The sequence below is a fragment of the Crocodylus siamensis genome, chromosome 1, assembly GCF_052110815.1.
Source record: "Crocodylus siamensis isolate JL-2025a chromosome 1, ASM5211081v1, whole genome shotgun sequence".
Lineage (NCBI taxonomy): Eukaryota > Metazoa > Chordata > Crocodylia > Crocodylidae > Crocodylus > Crocodylus siamensis.
This window is the reverse complement of record NC_143395.1, coordinates 289162632-289180107: the sequence shown is the minus strand read 5'-3', so window position 1 is coordinate 289180107 and position 17476 is coordinate 289162632. Positions and strand designations below refer to the sequence as shown.

Here is a 17476-nt window from a genome sequence, read left to right as displayed (position 1 = left end):
AGCAATCAAGGCAATTGTCCTGTGTCCTGCGCCTTGTGGGACCCAAGCCACTTGTTTTGTGTCTGGCAGCTCGCCACTCCCTCCTCCCTTCCCAGCCGCTGCATCTGGGACCCGTGCAGGCTGATTTGCCCTGGGCCCTGCACCCTGCTATGATAATCTCTGCTTGGGAGACATGGTTTTAAATCACTGGGAATATATAAAATAGCTGGATGATCTTGGGCAGTATGTTTCCCTTGTGCCTCAGTTTCCTATTTTACAAAATGACCTTTTAAATACACTTTGAGACCTTTCAATCAAAAATGCCATATGAAACCTGGGATGTATTACAGAATGGAATAGGCTGAGGATTGTATGCATCTTGCTCTGTCATGTGCCCGTTTAGATCGGCTTTCTATTACTAAAGGTCTGTGCCCTGATGTTTGCCAGTAGAGTTCTGGCAGTAAATCACACTCATGAAAATAAAACAAAAGGAACAAAAATTGGCATAAATCTGACTTACACATTAATTGTTTTTAATATTTGTTTCCTTTTGGCAGGTCAAGGTGACTTTGATTTGTCTGATGCTCTTGATCATTCCGGTTGGTAAACCTGTAAACTAACCATATTTTTTGTCTTTGGATATCTGTTGTGCTTCAGCTAAATTTTAAATACATTTTTACGGGAACTGAAATACAAGATGGATAGTGTTAAAACTAATTTATTAGTTTTATTAATGTAAATATCTAAAAGCATTAAAGTAAATGTCTAAAAGCCAGTGGGAAATGCTGGGTATTCAACAACTTTGAAAGACAAGCCCTTTTCAAAATATGCTTAAATTTAAGCTCTCTTTTTAACATCTTGGGCCTGAGAATTTAGTACTTAATTTTTGGGTTTAATTATGCTTGCCTTGTTTATTATCTTGATGTACAAGTGCCTTTTTCAATTAGTTAAGAAGTGTTTCACTTTATTGAGTTAGTGACTCACTGTGTTTTCATAGAGCAACTGACTACCAAGAAACCTGCACCACTTACCAAAAGGCCAGCATCAGGTGAGTGATCAAATTAAGATGGCTAATGGAGCATGATAGTGATTCCAGGTTTGTTGTGCCTGTGGTCTGGCATGATTAGCACAGACAACTGTAGTTGCTAAGTACTTTGCTACTCAGGCAATGCAAGAAGATAATATACCAGAACTGAAGAACTTGATTACATCATATAGCATAGGCAGTATTTAAGACCAATTTTACATCTCAAATATAGGTAAATATATACATATACATTAAAGTCACTCATTTGTACAACTGCCAAACGCAACATCCTTTATGGGTACATCATTGCTTTAGGCAGTGACTGGCAAAAATTAAGATATTTATTTGCTAACGATTCTCTTCGTAATTTTATGTCTATCTTAAAATCCCTAAAAACATACAAATAGAATTAAAATAGACAAGGGCTTATGCCTCTGTCCTTGCAAATATGTGTGCAGGGAAAACGACGTGTGCACAATACATGACTAAGACAAAATGTGATCAGATGCAGTTCTGGCATTCTGCCTTCTTGCACTGCGGTAGCAAGGTGTTTAACAGCTCTATGCTGTCTGTGCTAATGAAGAGGAATGGCTGTGACTAGTAAGGGAGGACTAGAAGGTTTTAACTCCAGACTTCAGGAGGAGATTGGATGCAACAAACTAATTTTTAAAGTGATAAATTTTTTTGTCACATTCTCTTTCTCAAAAAATACTTTTTATTTGGTTGCTGATCATACCCACAACTGTACATGATGGCTGTACTGAAAGAATGTTAAAGAATGAAATGCTTAGCAGTCAGAAAATGCCTTGGGCAAGCATTCCACATGATGCTAAGTTGGCACTCCTGGGTTAGATTGCATTCCACCGATTAGGTACGTAAGTGGACTTAGGCACCTAAGCACGACTGCATTCCACCCTGAGTCTCTGATAAACAGTTCATTCCAAAGGCAGGCGTGTCTCAGTCTTAAAGATCAAGTTGGGGGTGTTTCAGAAGTAGATGCATTAATGGATTTTCAAAGACTTGGGCGAGGTGGAATAGAATCCCACTTAGGCATCCAATAAACAGAATTTGTTCCGGCCCCATGCCTGTGCGTTGGGATACAATCTTTATTAGCACCCAGTTTTGCCCCATGGAATGTTAGTCTCCTTCACTGATCTAACTGAACTGCTTCATGCAAGTGACAGCTATTAAATATTTAAGCCTCACCATTCAGCATGTGGCCTCAGATTTCATAACCTGCCCCACCATTCCAGCCCACCCAGAATTTCAGTGCATTCTTTCTGCCTTTTTTTTTTTCATGTCCTTGTGACAAGGTATTTAGCAAAATCTCCAGATGTGTAGAATGTGACAGGCTGTGCCATAAGTGCTTCTGTTATGGCTTCAAACTTGAAATCGCTGGACTGTCAACCATGCACCTTGGTGCTTGTGCCACTGCAGCCCCTGTGCATATTTACTCAAAATAGCCAAACAATTTTCTACCTACACAGTCCAAAATTATTTGCCATTACATTACAATTGTAGCCCACAGGATAAATGTTTGAAACAAGTTATTAACATCTGTAATATTACTTACTAGTAATAAAAAATCACACCAAACCTCAACTGTACCTTCATACTGCAGCAGTCAGGAAATCAAGGCAAGTGTTTTAAAAATATTTTTCTCTATTAAATATACTTCCGGCCAGAAGTAGTTAAATTTGCATGGTTTTGGATATTTTTCCATAAAAACAAAAGTTTTTTTTGTCTGTACCTACCCTAAGCCACTAACTTTAAAAAAGCCTGAGGTGGAATTGATCTAAGTTTCATGGTTTTCTGTAAGCGGAGTAGTTAGATCAATAGCAAACAGAACATACGTTAGTCCTTTGTGCAGGGCAAATCTTAAACCAGGTTCTGCCATTTTTAAACCAGTCTGTGCACTGAACTTCTGTTCTGATATGGATTTTTTTTTTTGGAAAAATATATTTCTCTCTCTCTATCTATATGGTTATATATATCTAAACCAATCCCGTTACAGAAAAACCGCACCCATACAAAGGCCCGCTGGCCACCCGTACCCATTACTATGTCCACAAACCATGCACAAAACACACAAAATACACTCAGTCCTATGTGGTCTCTCCGACCAGCCCTCCCTTCACATCCACTGTGTCCTGCTTCCAGCGTCAGGTACTCAGTTCACGGGGTCTCTTTGTCTTTGTTGCTCCAGTTTCCGCTGGAGGACCCGCTGCTGCTGGTGTTGTCACTGTCGCTGTCCTCCGTTCTACTCATCCATTCCTCTTCTCTGCTGCCATCACTCTCTGCTACGGATATAGACCAGTTTCTATAAAAGAGTAATGTCAAGGGTTTTCTGAATTTTATGCACTCAGAGGTGTAGGGAGACTCTGCAGTGCCCTGGTCCAAGTGCTGACCATTGGAGAGCTAGGAAGGGGCTAGGGAGTCTTACCTGGTTTTATCTCTGTCTCCACTCTGGCAGCAGCTACTGCTGCTGTCATAGCATGAGCACAGACAGCTACAGCTGAGAAGCAAGCTCACTGCAGCAGGAGCACGAGAATGACCCTCTCCCCACTCCCCTGGGTCTCAAAACTGACTGCAGGTCAACTTAAGAAATATGCCCTTGTAGGTGTCACCTTGTGGTTATGGCTACCTAGCTGATATGACACAACCTTTTTTAAAATGTGCTTTTTCCTTATTCGACATAGTATTAGTGAATCCATCATCTGGCTTTTGGATGAATATTTTGGACATCAGATGAACAGTTTGATACCTAAGCTTTTATTTTGAAAATAAAGTGCTGTAAGCCTCCACAGCTGTGAAGAAATACTTTGAGCTATAAATTATATGCTGTTTATTTCCATATTCCCATCACACAGTAAGGTTAGGGCTGTTTTGAAATATTGCTAGCAAAGCACTGGAGTATAATGTGGTAAATAATCCCTCCCTGTAATGATGTTGAAAAAAAATCTTCAAAATGCTGAATATATTTCTGTATGAAGCTCATGCACTTGCAGAAGACCTGGCCCAGCAGATTTTCTGTTCTTAAATAATAGCCTTACATTTTCTGTTTAAAACATATATTTTACTCCTTCTATTGAGTATGCTCTGCTTTTTCTCTGCTTTGCTTTCTTTTAATGACCTTTATTTAGGAGATGCCGTTGGTGGCGGCATAAATATTTTCTAAAGGTTTTGTAGCATTTTAGATCTTAATCTTTCTTTTTTTTCAAAAAATAACTGCCTCCTTGCATTTAAATTGGTTAAAGTAATAGAAATGAAAGGTGGAAGGAAAAAGAAGGCATCCATAAAGCCCTGTTTTCTAGAAGGATACCAGCATATAGGTCCAGGTTTTGAAGATATTGATTTCAGTGGGAGTTATTTGTCTGAACACCTTTTAAAAATCTGGCTCTTAGACCTTAAGTGCTTACTTGGCACTTGACAATGGAATTAGGCTCCTAAATCAAAGACATTTTTGCAGATTTTATATCATAACACATATAACCTGTTGTGCGTTCTCTTAGTCCTCTTTTAGCCAAGCTTGTTTATAACAAACCAGTCCTTTTGTTCCTCTCTTTCTATTTTAGATGTTTCTTGAACACTATTTGATTTGTCTGTATCATTCTAGTAATAAGATCTTTGGGAAACCAAATATTAATTAGTCTAGGTATGGGATCGTCACTTTGGCAAGGTGTTTACACATAATATTTTATTTTAAGCATGAGCATACTTCAGAATAGTAGCATGCTTTAGTGCTTTGTAACAGCAAGGCTAGAGAAAGAGGTTATTAACTTCATGTCCCGATGCCTTCATAGTTGTCTTTTCTAAATTGAATCTTTTTATACTGTCTCTCCTATACCTATACCTGTCAGCTTTTTAAGGTGCCCCCCTCCCCCCGATATCAGTGCTTGGGTTTTGTTTCTTCATATGTTAGTTTATAGTTTTTCAGTGTTGAGTCTAATATTGTTTTCAATTCTTATATTTGCAGTCTCTTTAGATCCCTTTATGAGATTCTTTTTCCTGTTTTAGTTCTTCATGTTATTACTTTTATTGTTTAATTTTATTGATTGGTTGCCTTAATTTCTCAATTAGATCATTAACTCATAAATGAAACACCCCAATAAATGCCACCTCTTAATTTGATACATTGCTCTCTGTACATTCTGGCTTTATCTCAGTTGTTCATAGAGGGTACAGTAGTTCTGAATGTTATATGCCACATCATCAGTGGTTCTTAATTATTTTTCCTTTATCCATAGCAGGGCTCCAGTTCTAGCTCCAGTTTATTTAAAGTATTGTTATAGTGTCATAGAGAATTGGATTAGGGAGTTCATAGTTTTCTGCTTTTTGATCCTAGTGAACATATTGGCCTCTGGGCTGGGTCACAGTCTTTCCTATTAAGAGGCTGGCAGAGGTAGACCCAGAGGCATACAGTGGTGCAGTTGCACTCCCCTTTAGCTGTGTGCTACATGTGAAGTGAACTGCCAGAAACTCATCAACATGTCAGCACAGCTTTACATGTGCTCTGAGCTCTGTGAGCTCACTGCCATGAGGTCTGTGCAGATACTCTACTTTCAAGGAGCTCTGTAGCCTTCTACTCTTTGTCCTTTCCTCCCCACCCCCTGCCCTCCCACTCCCATTACATTCAACAGTAGGGAAAGGAGGGGATGAGCAACAGTGGCAGCAGTAGCAACGCTTAGGTCTTGCTTTCATTGAGTCCAGGGTCTGCACACCTCTTCCTCTTACTCCCTTTCCCCTGATACTTAATTGTGGGTGGGGTGGAAGGAAGAAAAGAGGAAACAGCAGCAGGCTTAGGAGCTGAAAGCAGGATCTCCAGGCAGACTAACCAGTGAGCTCATGGAGCTCACAGGACATGAGGGGCTATACTGACATGCTGGTGAACTCTGAGAGCTTACTGGCATCCAGGATCACAGCAAAGGGCTGCCTTATACCTACAATCTTTTCAGCTATGTGACACTTCTGCTATGAGCTGTCTTCACTTTGCATGTACCATGCAGCTGAAGGGGGTGTGGCTGCACACAGGTCACTGCAATCCTGGATCCATTCATGGAGGCAGGTAATTTCATGGCTCACAGTCTGATTCAGCAAAGAATGTAAACATGTGTTTAAATCCCTATTTGCTCCAAAAGGCTAGGCTCATGGTCAAAATTAAACATGTGTTTAAGTTCTTTGCTGAATTGAGGCCTAAAATACCATTCTGAAAAGTTATTTTAAGCCGAATGTTAGGCTTTCTGTGTCTTTTCTACACTGAAGGAAAAAAAGGAAATATACCTCTGGGTGAGGAATTTTCTTAGCAAGGAAGGAAAAGTTTGGATTTTAGTTCATAGTTTGATTTATTTGCAAACTCACTTCTATGGTAGAAACTATTTCCCTGGTTCTGTAAGGAATTAAAATAGTGTAAATGCAGTGGGCCAGTTGTAGCTGGCTGGGTACAGATGAATATAATGATGACTTATAGACTAGTTCAAATACATATATAAAGTAGTAATCCTGGGTCTTCATAGTCTGGCTGGGGCAGTGTTATTTCTACCATCAGCCCTGTGGTATTCCAGTATTATGTGGCAGGCCTGGGATGTTCCATTCCACATCAACTGAGAAACTAATACAGGTTCTTACATAGAAGTAATACATGCTACTTTCTTTAAAGTGGATGTATTAAATTTATTTGTGTGTGTGTGTGTGTGTGCGCACACGCGCGTGCGAGTGTGGTAATCTCACTCTCCTCCCAACATATATTCTCCTAGGGCATGTCTAGATGAGACTGCACGTGTTTTGCAGCATCTCAAAGCCCTTTGAGATGCTGCAAGACGCACATGTGGGAATTAGATCCCTGGATAAAAAACTGCAGCAGAAGAAAGTGGGGCCTGAGGCAACCAGAGGCTGCGTCCTCCACAGAGTCATTCTGGTAGCAGCCAGAGCATGTTTATGGCTGGTCCTCACTCTGGTGCTGAAGTACGCTGCCTGCTCGTGCAGGACAGGCAGTGTGCTAGCCACAGGGAGCTAGACCTGGGCTCCAGTGCCAGTAAGTGGGGGCTGGGGGGGGGGGACTGTAAGCTTTATTGTGGGGCTGTTTCCCCTGTGGGGGGGCTGTGGCCCCTGGTGGGGGGGCTGTGGCCCCTGTTGAGGGGGCTATAAACCCTGTTGGGGGGCTGTAGCCCTGGGGGAGCTTTAACCCCTGTTGGGGGAGCTGTGACCCCTGTAGGGGGGCTGTAACCCCTGTTGCAGGTACTGTGGCCCCTGTGGGAGGGCTATAACCCCTGTGAAGGGCATGCCTTGACAGTTCAAACATCTTCCGGGTGACAGCTGCTCAGATGGCAGGGCAGGGATACACATGGCAGTAGTGCCACACAAAGGCCAGCTTTGTAGCTACAGCCCACTGGCAGCTGGCCCAGAGGGGCAGGTGCCTCATCCAGGTCTGGCAGGTGCACAGCAGGTCACAGCCAGGCAGCAGCCCCCCCCCCCCCCCACCAGACTGCTGCAGTGGGTAAAGGGTGCAGGGAGCTCTCAGGGCTGTTTCAGCAGTCCAGCTGGCACAAGGGGTAATGAGCCCAGGTACCAAGTGGCTGGGCCCCAGAAGCTCCTGAGAGTGAGTAGTCCTGAGCTACTTGTCAGGGCAGCTTTTTGTATTGGTGGAGCCAGGACAGGGAAGGTTTTTATACTGCTGGGAACAGCACAGGTGCTGGCTCCAGGCTATAGCTCCCTCTGGCTGCAGATCTAGGCAGAGCCAGGCAGGGTTATTGTGCCCCAAGTGGCACAATTCACCCCATACCAAAGTCCATGTCTGGACACCTGCACTGAGGCAAAAAGCCCTGGCTCTAATTTACACTGCTTCTATTTGAGCTGCTGCAAGCGCACATGCTTGTATGCATGGATGTACCCCTATTGTTTATAAGCAGGGATACTGGTTTTCTCTGATAAAAAAAAAAATCTCCAATTTTTTAATTAAAAATAGTAACCCAAAATCCATATTTTTTGGAGATTAAAATGAAATGCCACTATGTATATATTGTGGTGTTTCATGTTAATCATGAGAAAATGTGGATTTTGGGTTACTTTTTTAAATCTGAAAATTGGGGATTACCACAATAAGACTAACACAATAAAATTGTCATAGAATCCTATGTAACCAGATTGCTGTCTTCTTTCCCATTGTATTTGGCATTGAACTGGCATGAACTGGAATGACGTCTCTTCCATTATAGATGCTAATAATCACTATTTCCTGTATGATCCTTATATCACACCATTTTTCTTGGAGCCCTTCTCTGGCATATTCATTAATCAAAGAGCTGACTGAAGAAATGGACATTTTTTTTCTTGGAAATTGTAGTGTGGGATACACATTTTCATAGAACGTGAAATTTTTCTTCTAACAATTATTTTTTAACAGATGACCACCCAAAACCCCAGCCACATCCTCATCCACAACCAGGGAGCAATAGCAACACTGGTAAGAATATTTCCTCTTAAAAATTAAGGAAAAAAACCCATTTAGCTCAGATTTTTATTCAGTAATCAGATTATATATTCTGTGTACTTATTTAATCATCTCCTTTTGATAACTATTCCAGATCTAATTTGGAACCCTAAGTGCTTAAAACATTAAGATAGTTTGGGTTGACATACACAGTTGATCAAGATTCTGATTTTACATGGTATTTTTTTTAAATCACTAAAGAAAAAAATATGGTTATGATGGCCCAAAAAGTAAGCAATGAAGAGAAAGAGGGAAAAAAGGAGGAGGGAATAGGAAGGGGTAGAAGAAGAAAAGGGGAATGTGCAATGAGCAACAATTTAATGACCAAAATATTCCAACAATTCCTTCCAAATTGCACCAAACATTTTGGGCCTACGTAAACCTGCTAGACATGATTCTCTCCATGAATGCCAGCTGTACCATCTTATTTTATCAGATTTCAACCTTTGGAAATGTCCTACTTTTCCAGTGCAGCAATATAAACTTGCATGTTTCTAATAAAACCGGCTGTCAGAGTGTAATCTCAGATGGATTTGGTCTGGATTCCTTAGGGATATACCTGAGAACACACACATATTTGTCAAAGGTATTAGTGCTGTGTTCAAAGTCATGTTAACTTTAGTTATAGTTTCTTTCCAAAAAGAATTGATAATAGGGGATGACCAAAACATGTGACCAAGCGTTGCCTGCAATGCATTGTATCTTCAACGTGTATCTACTAACAATATTTTACCTTTTTTTAAGGTTAGAGTGAGCCCAGTGCAGATGAAAAATGACCTTTTCTTGTATGAGAGGAGGTCTAAGTTCAGTTGTTGATGGTTGAATATTGTGAATTCCTGATTTCCACTGAGATTCTGTCATCTGGATAACTAGGTCTTCATTACACTTCACTCTTAAATTGGCTGCATCAGGTCTGTTATGCAACATCATATATTCATAGAATGATGGCACAGAATGGAAAGAGAAACAGATTTCAAGGGAAAAAAACATCTCTCTTAAGTATTTGCTCTACCTAAAGCCTCAAATCCAAGCTGATTTTTTATCTAGTACTTGATGCAACTATATATAGATAGATAGATAGGTAGATCTCACCATTCAAGTATTATCGAAGTTCAAATTCATCACAACTGAGAAAAGGACTTAATATGAGTTCCTACTAGAAGCTGTTCTACATACACAATACCCTTACCCATTCTCTATCTCCACATCAGTGTGTGGGATCCATACTTCAAAAAGAGATTGGAGGTCAAATAGACATCTTCTAATGTAACAAAGGATGACACTTTAATACATTAGCCGAATATTTCCAAGCTCGTTGGGCTTCAAAAATTATAGGGATTAGAGAGTTAGAAAAACAGTGAAAAGTAGACTTTATGATGCATAATAGTGGAAGGGGAAACAACTGCCTATGCAATTTTCACCCATACAGGAGAGATACCAGTTATATCAGTTGTCCAGTATATAGCCTAATTAACTAAGAAGTCATTGTAATACTGTTGAAGGTTTGGAAAATGAAAGCCACCCCTTTAAATTGGTAGTTATGTATTCTTTTTTTTTCCAATTGAAAGCCATGACCTTTTTTCTATTGAAAGCATTCTCTGGCGTCTGGGACAGTAATTTACTCAATTCATGACTCGAAATGGTAAGAATGAGTAGGTTATCAGGCAAAGGATGTGTGATATAATTCTAATCTAAAGACATATTTTTTCTTATTAAAGTATCTGTTTTTGTATCCCCTCTTTTCTTCCAGAAGATATTATACACTCTTATAAGAAGGCTTTAGTAGTTTTCCATAATATTGAGTTCAGGAAAGGAGTAGGTTCATTAAACTCCATAAATCTTTTTAACTCTTACACAATGAATTCTTCACATTTAAATCATTCATCAGAGAGGTTCTGACTTGCCAGTAATTATTTACAGCTAGTCCATCTACAGGAAAGAACTGAAGCTCTACCTTTGCATTTTGCAAGATAGGTATAGAGTAAATAGAGGCATTGACACCTGAATCTAATTACTGGTCACATCCGTACATGCTCCTGACTGTGCATTTGGTACTGCGCAGTTGTTTATTACTTGTTAAACTACCTGCTGGTACTGTGCAGTCCTGGTGGCGCACAGTTATTTTTAGATGCTGCACCGCTGTAGCAATGAGCTACATTGCCATCGTTACAGCAACCTAATGTCTCGAGTAGACCTGCCTACTATATCTAAATCTTGGTGGGACCAAGTATTTATTGACTAATCCATTTACAAGGTATTGAATGCTAGAATAGCACAATGCTGATAATCATCTTGCTTTCTACTCCATTCTCTTAATAACAATCTAGTTGTCCCTATTGCAGGATCAAAGATTTACTCTCTGAATTCATGGCATTTTTGCTTTTAAATGGATTTTAATGAATGACCTTGAGGTGAAAGCAGCTGACCCCCTTTGCACACAATGGGCTCACTGGACAAGAGTTCCCTCACTGTATAAGAAGATTCTGGGAAAATTTTCTCTTAAGGCTCCAAGAACATGCAGGATATGGTAGCTGAAGGCAGATGATGAAATTAAATCAAATTTAGAAAATAATAATTAAAAAAAAGATAATATTTTAATTTTGCAGGTGATATCAGTGACTTAGATCTCAATGATGGGAAGCCTCTGCCACCAAGGCCACCAGGTATTGTGTGCCCATTATATTGTTATTTTGCAGCTGCTCTCATATACCGATACCCAGAGTCATCGGGCTTTGCTTTAGACTTAGGTCTGCACGTCACTGCCTAATATAAAAATGGATTCTACAAGTCGTATTATGATGAGTGTATCCACCAGCAGTGTTACAAGATGTTGGTCTCTCTAGCTTGGCTCCATAAATCAGTTTAAGCTCATCCATAAGCACCCTACTGAGCTGAGGCAGAATCTTCAAATCTTTCGGTTTCAGCCCCATCTGGCCATTGAATTTTGTGGGTCTGTTCAGAGGGAAAGGAGATTCTCCACAGGATGAAGAGGAAAAACATGAGGCCAATAATGATTTAGATTGTCTCCCCCCCAGTGGTCTGTCAGTAAAATGAAGCTACAATGTAACAGCGCTGTGGCCACTTCCCCTCCATGCACCCTGTAGGAGGAACTGCCTATGAATTGAAATGTACAGAGCGTTCTTAGAAGGCAGCTAAGGATGTTTTCCTCGTTTTATGAATTAGTATTATTAAAACATTAAGGCAGAGAGGACTTGTAATCAAGATTAGAACCCATGTATCTCCAATTTCCAGTCCTCTACTCTAATCATATGTTGCAGGACATTTTTGTCTTCAGCTAAATAAAAGAGGTGACTGTTGTCAACAAGTTTCTTAAAAATAACATTTTCTTCTCCCTTTCAGGAGAAAAGGAACAGAATTACAATCATGAAGGAAACACTGGTATAGTAAATACATGTTTTTTTTATCCTGTTATATTTTGGGTAAACAACATGTTTCATCTTTATCAAATTTTTGCATGTTCAGCATAATTTTATAAGATGGTATTTTCTTGCTACAAATAATTTTACAGTTTTTAATTTCATCACAAATCCAGCAATCTAGCATTTTTAAGGATACTCCTAAAACATTTTGTGTCATGCTGTGTAGATAATTCAAAAGTTATATCAATACTTTCTTCACACAGATCTTTGCAAACACACTTTTTCAGGGTATGTATATACACTTAAATGAGAATACTCTTTTTTTTGCTTCAAGTAAAACATTCCCTCTGTCATTAGATACTGGACTAGCAGCTGGAGTTGCATCTCCTGTGGTTTCTGCATTTGTGCTGTTGATTGTTGGATCAGTAGCTGGCTACAGAGCTTACAAGAATAAGCAACTTTGTTTCAAACCGCGTGGTAAGTTTGAACTCTGTTTTCATTTCTATTTGAGAATTGTGGTAAACACATATTGAAAGAAAAGTTTCTATTTTCTTATGACACAAGTTTAAAATCTATATGTTCTCTTTGTATGACATGCATAGAAAACATTAGCTAAACTTATGGGCATAGGCATGGAAGGAATAACTAAATGAAAAGGATCTGTTACAGTCTTTGAGTTTTAGATAGTGAAATATGGTGCACCTGGGTACAGATTTCATTTGACTTGCATCAACTTTTTCAAGACCAATAATCCCCCCAACAGGGATTAATTGGAACTCATTATTACTTACCTTTACTATTTAAGTTGTAGTTGTACCCTGAAAATACTATGGCTTGCTAAAATTAGACTGGAAGACTAAAGGCATGTCTATATTACAATCATAACATGGGTCCTAATATTTACCCAGGTTCTCAGGCAGATATTTCAGCCCCTGCTGAATTCTATGCTATCACAGAGACAATACGATAGCATTGACGAGCAGTCGTGTTATTCCAATTATTTCTACATAGTCTGTGGTCACAGCAATGATCTTACTCTAGTCTTACTCATTCTCCCATATAGGGATGTATGTGTGTGTAGAGAGAGAGTCCAATTTCTTAAAAATGAAAAAAAATTTAACAATACCTAGATGCATAATGGTCCCTGGTGCCTGATAAGCACTGCATATATGCAAGAGTGAATTAGAATATTTAGGTGAAATTTTTTTCAAAGTGCTTGGAGCAGATCTGACACTCAAAGTAATAAGAATATTATCATAACTTTTCAGTGAAAACTCACTTAAGCCTTTTAATTATTTCAGCCTAAATATTATTCTCTAGGTTTGTAAAGGATATTTGTTAACTGTTAGCCTGTATTAAATGCTATCTTTCTTTTTATGGCAAATAAGCTATGTTCATCTATCAATTTGCAATAATAATCCAAAACATTCAAATTTATTGAATTCCCAATTCAAGTCTCACCCTCTCCCTTCACCCTATTATTGGAAAACATGATGGTAGTTTTGACTAGAGGCTTTTGTGATACAAAGTGGTTGCAATTTTACATTTACCATGGGCACCTACAAGAAATCAGCATAGACTCAAAGGAAGGTCCTTCATCATCTTATGAAAACTTATTACCTGATGTAGTTGCCTGTGATAGCAGAGACTGGACCTTTCATAGTCTTGTGTTCAGAAAAAAGGCACAGTTAAAATATCACTCCATCCCTACTGCTACTGCTGCTATTAGAGGTCCTGTGGAGTCTCTAGAAGGATTGTTGTATAGGGCAGAGGAGAAAAAATTCTGTTTGTCCTTCCCTAGGGACGTACAGACCTTGGCTGATGCACTTGGGGCTGTAGAAAATGATTATAAAATAAAGAATGGACTAAATAACCCTGGGCAGAAACTTTTCAATGTTTGTTTTCAATTTTTCATTTTAGGTGAGACATCTATATAAGCTGCCAGGACATGACCTACACAGTGATAGTGATTGATAAATCAATCCAAAATGTAAAAAATACATATATTGCTCTCCTGAAAAAATAATGCATAAAATGTTTTTTTTTTCCTTGGGACAAAAAAAAAGGGGGGAGCAGCTAAATCCAAAAGCAAGTTTTATAAATCTTTTCTATGCTTTTTTTATCCTACACTGAAAAACCCCCCACCATTCACTGAAAATCTTGAAAACTCATCACACTTCTTCTCTCCTCAACTTACTGACACAATTTTATTCTGGACTTTATGTAATTAAAGATACATTTAATGTATGTATAAGTAATATAGCACAATCTTCACGTTCTACATTTTGTGTGTATATTTTGGTTCATATGTTAAATCAGGTCAGTTTATTGTTTATAAAACTATATAATAACCTTCTGAGGTTTAATGTTTTGCACTGAGCATTTTAACCACAGAATAGGTAGTACTTTGTTTGCTTCCTTAAACATAATCCTTCTAGTGACAGAGTCATAAAGAATTTGCCATTCTCCCCTGTGCACATAGATATACTCTTATGTATTATATGTATTTTTATGAGATTTATGGACTTATTCAAGTTGTATAAAAAGGATTAAGTATTTATACCTTTTCTTTTGACCCTTGCATCTGAATTCTGTTGAACGGAAGAATCAATACTTGAAAACTGTTTTTCTTAAAAAAAAAAACCCGTTATGGGTGACATACTAACGTTAAAATACCATTTTTTTTTTTAATGAACTCCAAAGGACACAAGTTGATCTCTAAAGAATTGTGTTAAACTCCACTTAAATTCTAAAAGTCTGAAGTTAACTTTACTTCTCTTCAGTGACACTTGATGTAGAAAGAGCCATTTCTAGAACTCTTTAAAGGCAGCAGGAAGCCCTTGCATTGACTTTAATCAGTTATGAATCAACTCCTTAAGTACCAGCTTTTAGGTAATTTGGAAGCTCTGTAATAGAGACCAAGGCTACATGGAGCAATGCAATTTTGGGCAGATGCACAAACTAGTATAAATATGAGAAGCAGTCTAGTCAAATTTAATGTGATCCTTTGCCCAGGCTAATGTATGCTGAAGAAAACTACCTAGCTTGAATAAACAAGGTTCACACTGAATCTTGCCATGCAGATAGACCCCTAATCTGTGCAAGTCATTAAAACATACTTTATAGGATATATTACAGAAGAGGAGGTGTCACCACTAAGAGCCAGGTTAACTGTTTTCTGGACTCCCAACTGCTGAAGCTCTGTCTGGTGAGCAAGTCAAGGCTCCAAAGCCCTGGCAACAGCTGCAGGACCAGAGGAAGATTAACCTGGCTCTCCGCAATGACACCTGACACCTTCCTGCCTCCATTCAGGAGACTCCTTTTTCTGAGTGCCAGGGACTCCTGTGCCACTTGTGCAGGTCAGGCACCTCTGTTACAAGCACTAGCTATGGAGTTTTGGCCTTTCAGTGATAGCTGTGTCTCCTCATGTTTTTAACTCTGGAGACTTTGGTTTAGTCCTAATTTGGCAGCAACACTATGTTGACCATCATGTAATGAAAATACAGTATAAGGAGTAGGGGTAGGAAACACAGGGTACATCTACACATGCACTTTACTGTGGAGTTGACTAATTAGCTCTGCAGTAAAGCATCACAGTCTACATGTATGCCAGTATCAGGGGACAGTAAACTAATTAACTCCACCATAGGATAGTATTGTTGGGGACAGTATTATTTTACAGTGGAGTACTTTACTACACTGAAACAAATGTCTAGACAGTGATGGGGGTTTAAATTGTGCCCAGTCAATCTAGCCAGCTGGGGGCTTGCTCCACTACATCTCAAACTGTTGCTGTCCTGAGTACATGTGATGATGCTGTGCCTGGCAGTAGTTGACTCTGGCACAAACTACTCTGGAGTTTATTGTGTCACCTTAATTTCATGTGTAGATGTACCTGCAGTGTTTTCAATTAGAAGCCCTACCTTGAAGCACCCTATATAATCACCCTGCACCTTTTTAGCTTCTTGAAATGTAGGCTCTACCTACATTTCAAATATATGTTCTCTTCTCATTCTTAAACTGATACCTAGTTTACACTTAATTTCCGCTGAGTATGATTTTGTGTTTTCCTCTTCTTCATCAGCATAGCTATGCTGTCTACGTGCCTCCCAGAATAGAAATACTTTTATACTACAAAATGTGCTTTTGTCCACAGAGTTTACTTGCTTTGGAAAACTGGCTCTAAACTATAACTGCAAAATTATTTTTGGCTCTTAAACTGCATCAGCACTAGTTGAGGCCTGGTGGCATAGCCATGCTAGCAGAACTGTGTCAGCAAATCCTTATAAGTGTAGGCAAGATGTAATTGTTTTGACCTTCTTTTTACAAAAGAACAATGCTTTGTCTTGTAAACTCATTAAATCACATAGTAATGGCTTTAAGCCTGAAGTGGGACTTTTACCTCTCCAAAGAATCCCTAATGGAAAAAAGAGCATGAAGCTTTGTTTATAAAGGTGATAAAAAAAAGATGTCAACTGCAGAAAGAGGTTTTCCACAAACAAACCCAAACCCTTCTAGATAAAGAATAATTTCAAATGGTAGTAACTGAGGAAAGAGACTATTAAGGGAAGGTTATTTTAATAATATACTAATATGTGATCTGAGTTTATAAACAAGCAATTATAATTGTATGTATCAATTAATATAAAATGCATATATCTGAACAAGTAACAAGAATAATGACAGCTTTATGATTGTATTGTTTTTAAACATCATCATGAGAGCATTCATTGCATTTTTTTAAAATATGTTCTTAAAGAGGAAAGAGATTTCTGGAAAGGTGTCAGACCACAATGCTGATGGTTATCTTGAATTGAAGTGTGCGATAGTAAAGCAGAGCTACAGCTTTAATTTATTGCAGTGATTCTCAATGAGTGTGCCATGACATGCTGGGCTTCCTTGAGATCTTTCAAAGGATGTTGTGGGATGCCGTGCCAAACTAACACTGTTAGGTGTGCAAACATGATTCACAAGATAAATTTGTAGTTTTCAAAATTGAATCCATACTGGTAAAAAAGAAATCCACCCTGTTGTGATCTTTCTGAGTTCTTTGCAACAGAAGAATTGCTCTTTTATTTTTCCCTAGTCAAAAAAGTGGAAACTAAGAATTGGAATTTTTCAAGGGGTTTTTTTTTTTGTTTATCAGAGTGCCTTGAGTCTAAAAAGGTTAAAAATCATTGACCTATTTAAATGCTACAAGGCTTCTTTCATGTAGTGGAACAGCTAAGCAGCAGAATAACATATGATTGTTATTAAGCATGGAAAACATTTTGTAATATCTGAATTGTTTAAAATATATATATATATATATATTCTCTCTATTGCAAACTTCCAATAAATGCTACTTTTCTTTTATCTAAGATGAATTAGTTTTGTTTGTTTGTATACATTTTGAAACTTTTTGGCCAATGCCCTTAAAATATGGTTCTATAAAAAGGCAAGGAAATATTCATGAAGCTTCTGTTCAAGGGTTTTGGAGAAAAATAAAAGGACCCCTGAGTACTATTAAGTCTTTCTTCAGTGCCAGAAAAGAGCCTGTGTGTAAAAAGCATTAAGGCTTGAAATGTTGTTATAACCCACTTTTCATTTCCTCAGTTTTCTCCA

The 17476-nt window shown here is 38.6% G+C and overlaps 1 protein-coding gene across 1 annotated transcript in view; it reads left to right on the top strand.

The window, feature by feature from the left end:
• Positions 1 to 17226, top strand: part of LOC149874583 (uncharacterized) — a 33946-nt gene extending 16720 nt beyond the window's left edge. Inside the window, exons 2-8 of the mRNA XM_090064207.1 lie at positions 537 to 578; positions 977 to 1027; positions 8406 to 8465; positions 11099 to 11155; positions 11853 to 11891; positions 12230 to 12349; positions 13793 to 17226. Of these exons, the coding sequence (XP_089920333.1) occupies positions 537 to 578; positions 977 to 1027; positions 8406 to 8465; positions 11099 to 11155; positions 11853 to 11891; positions 12230 to 12349; positions 13793 to 13809 (386 nt within the window). The 3' untranslated portion in view covers positions 13810 to 17226. The remainder of the gene's footprint in view (positions 1 to 536; positions 579 to 976; positions 1028 to 8405; positions 8466 to 11098; positions 11156 to 11852; positions 11892 to 12229; positions 12350 to 13792) is intronic.
• Positions 17227 to 17476: the final 250 nt, after the last annotated feature.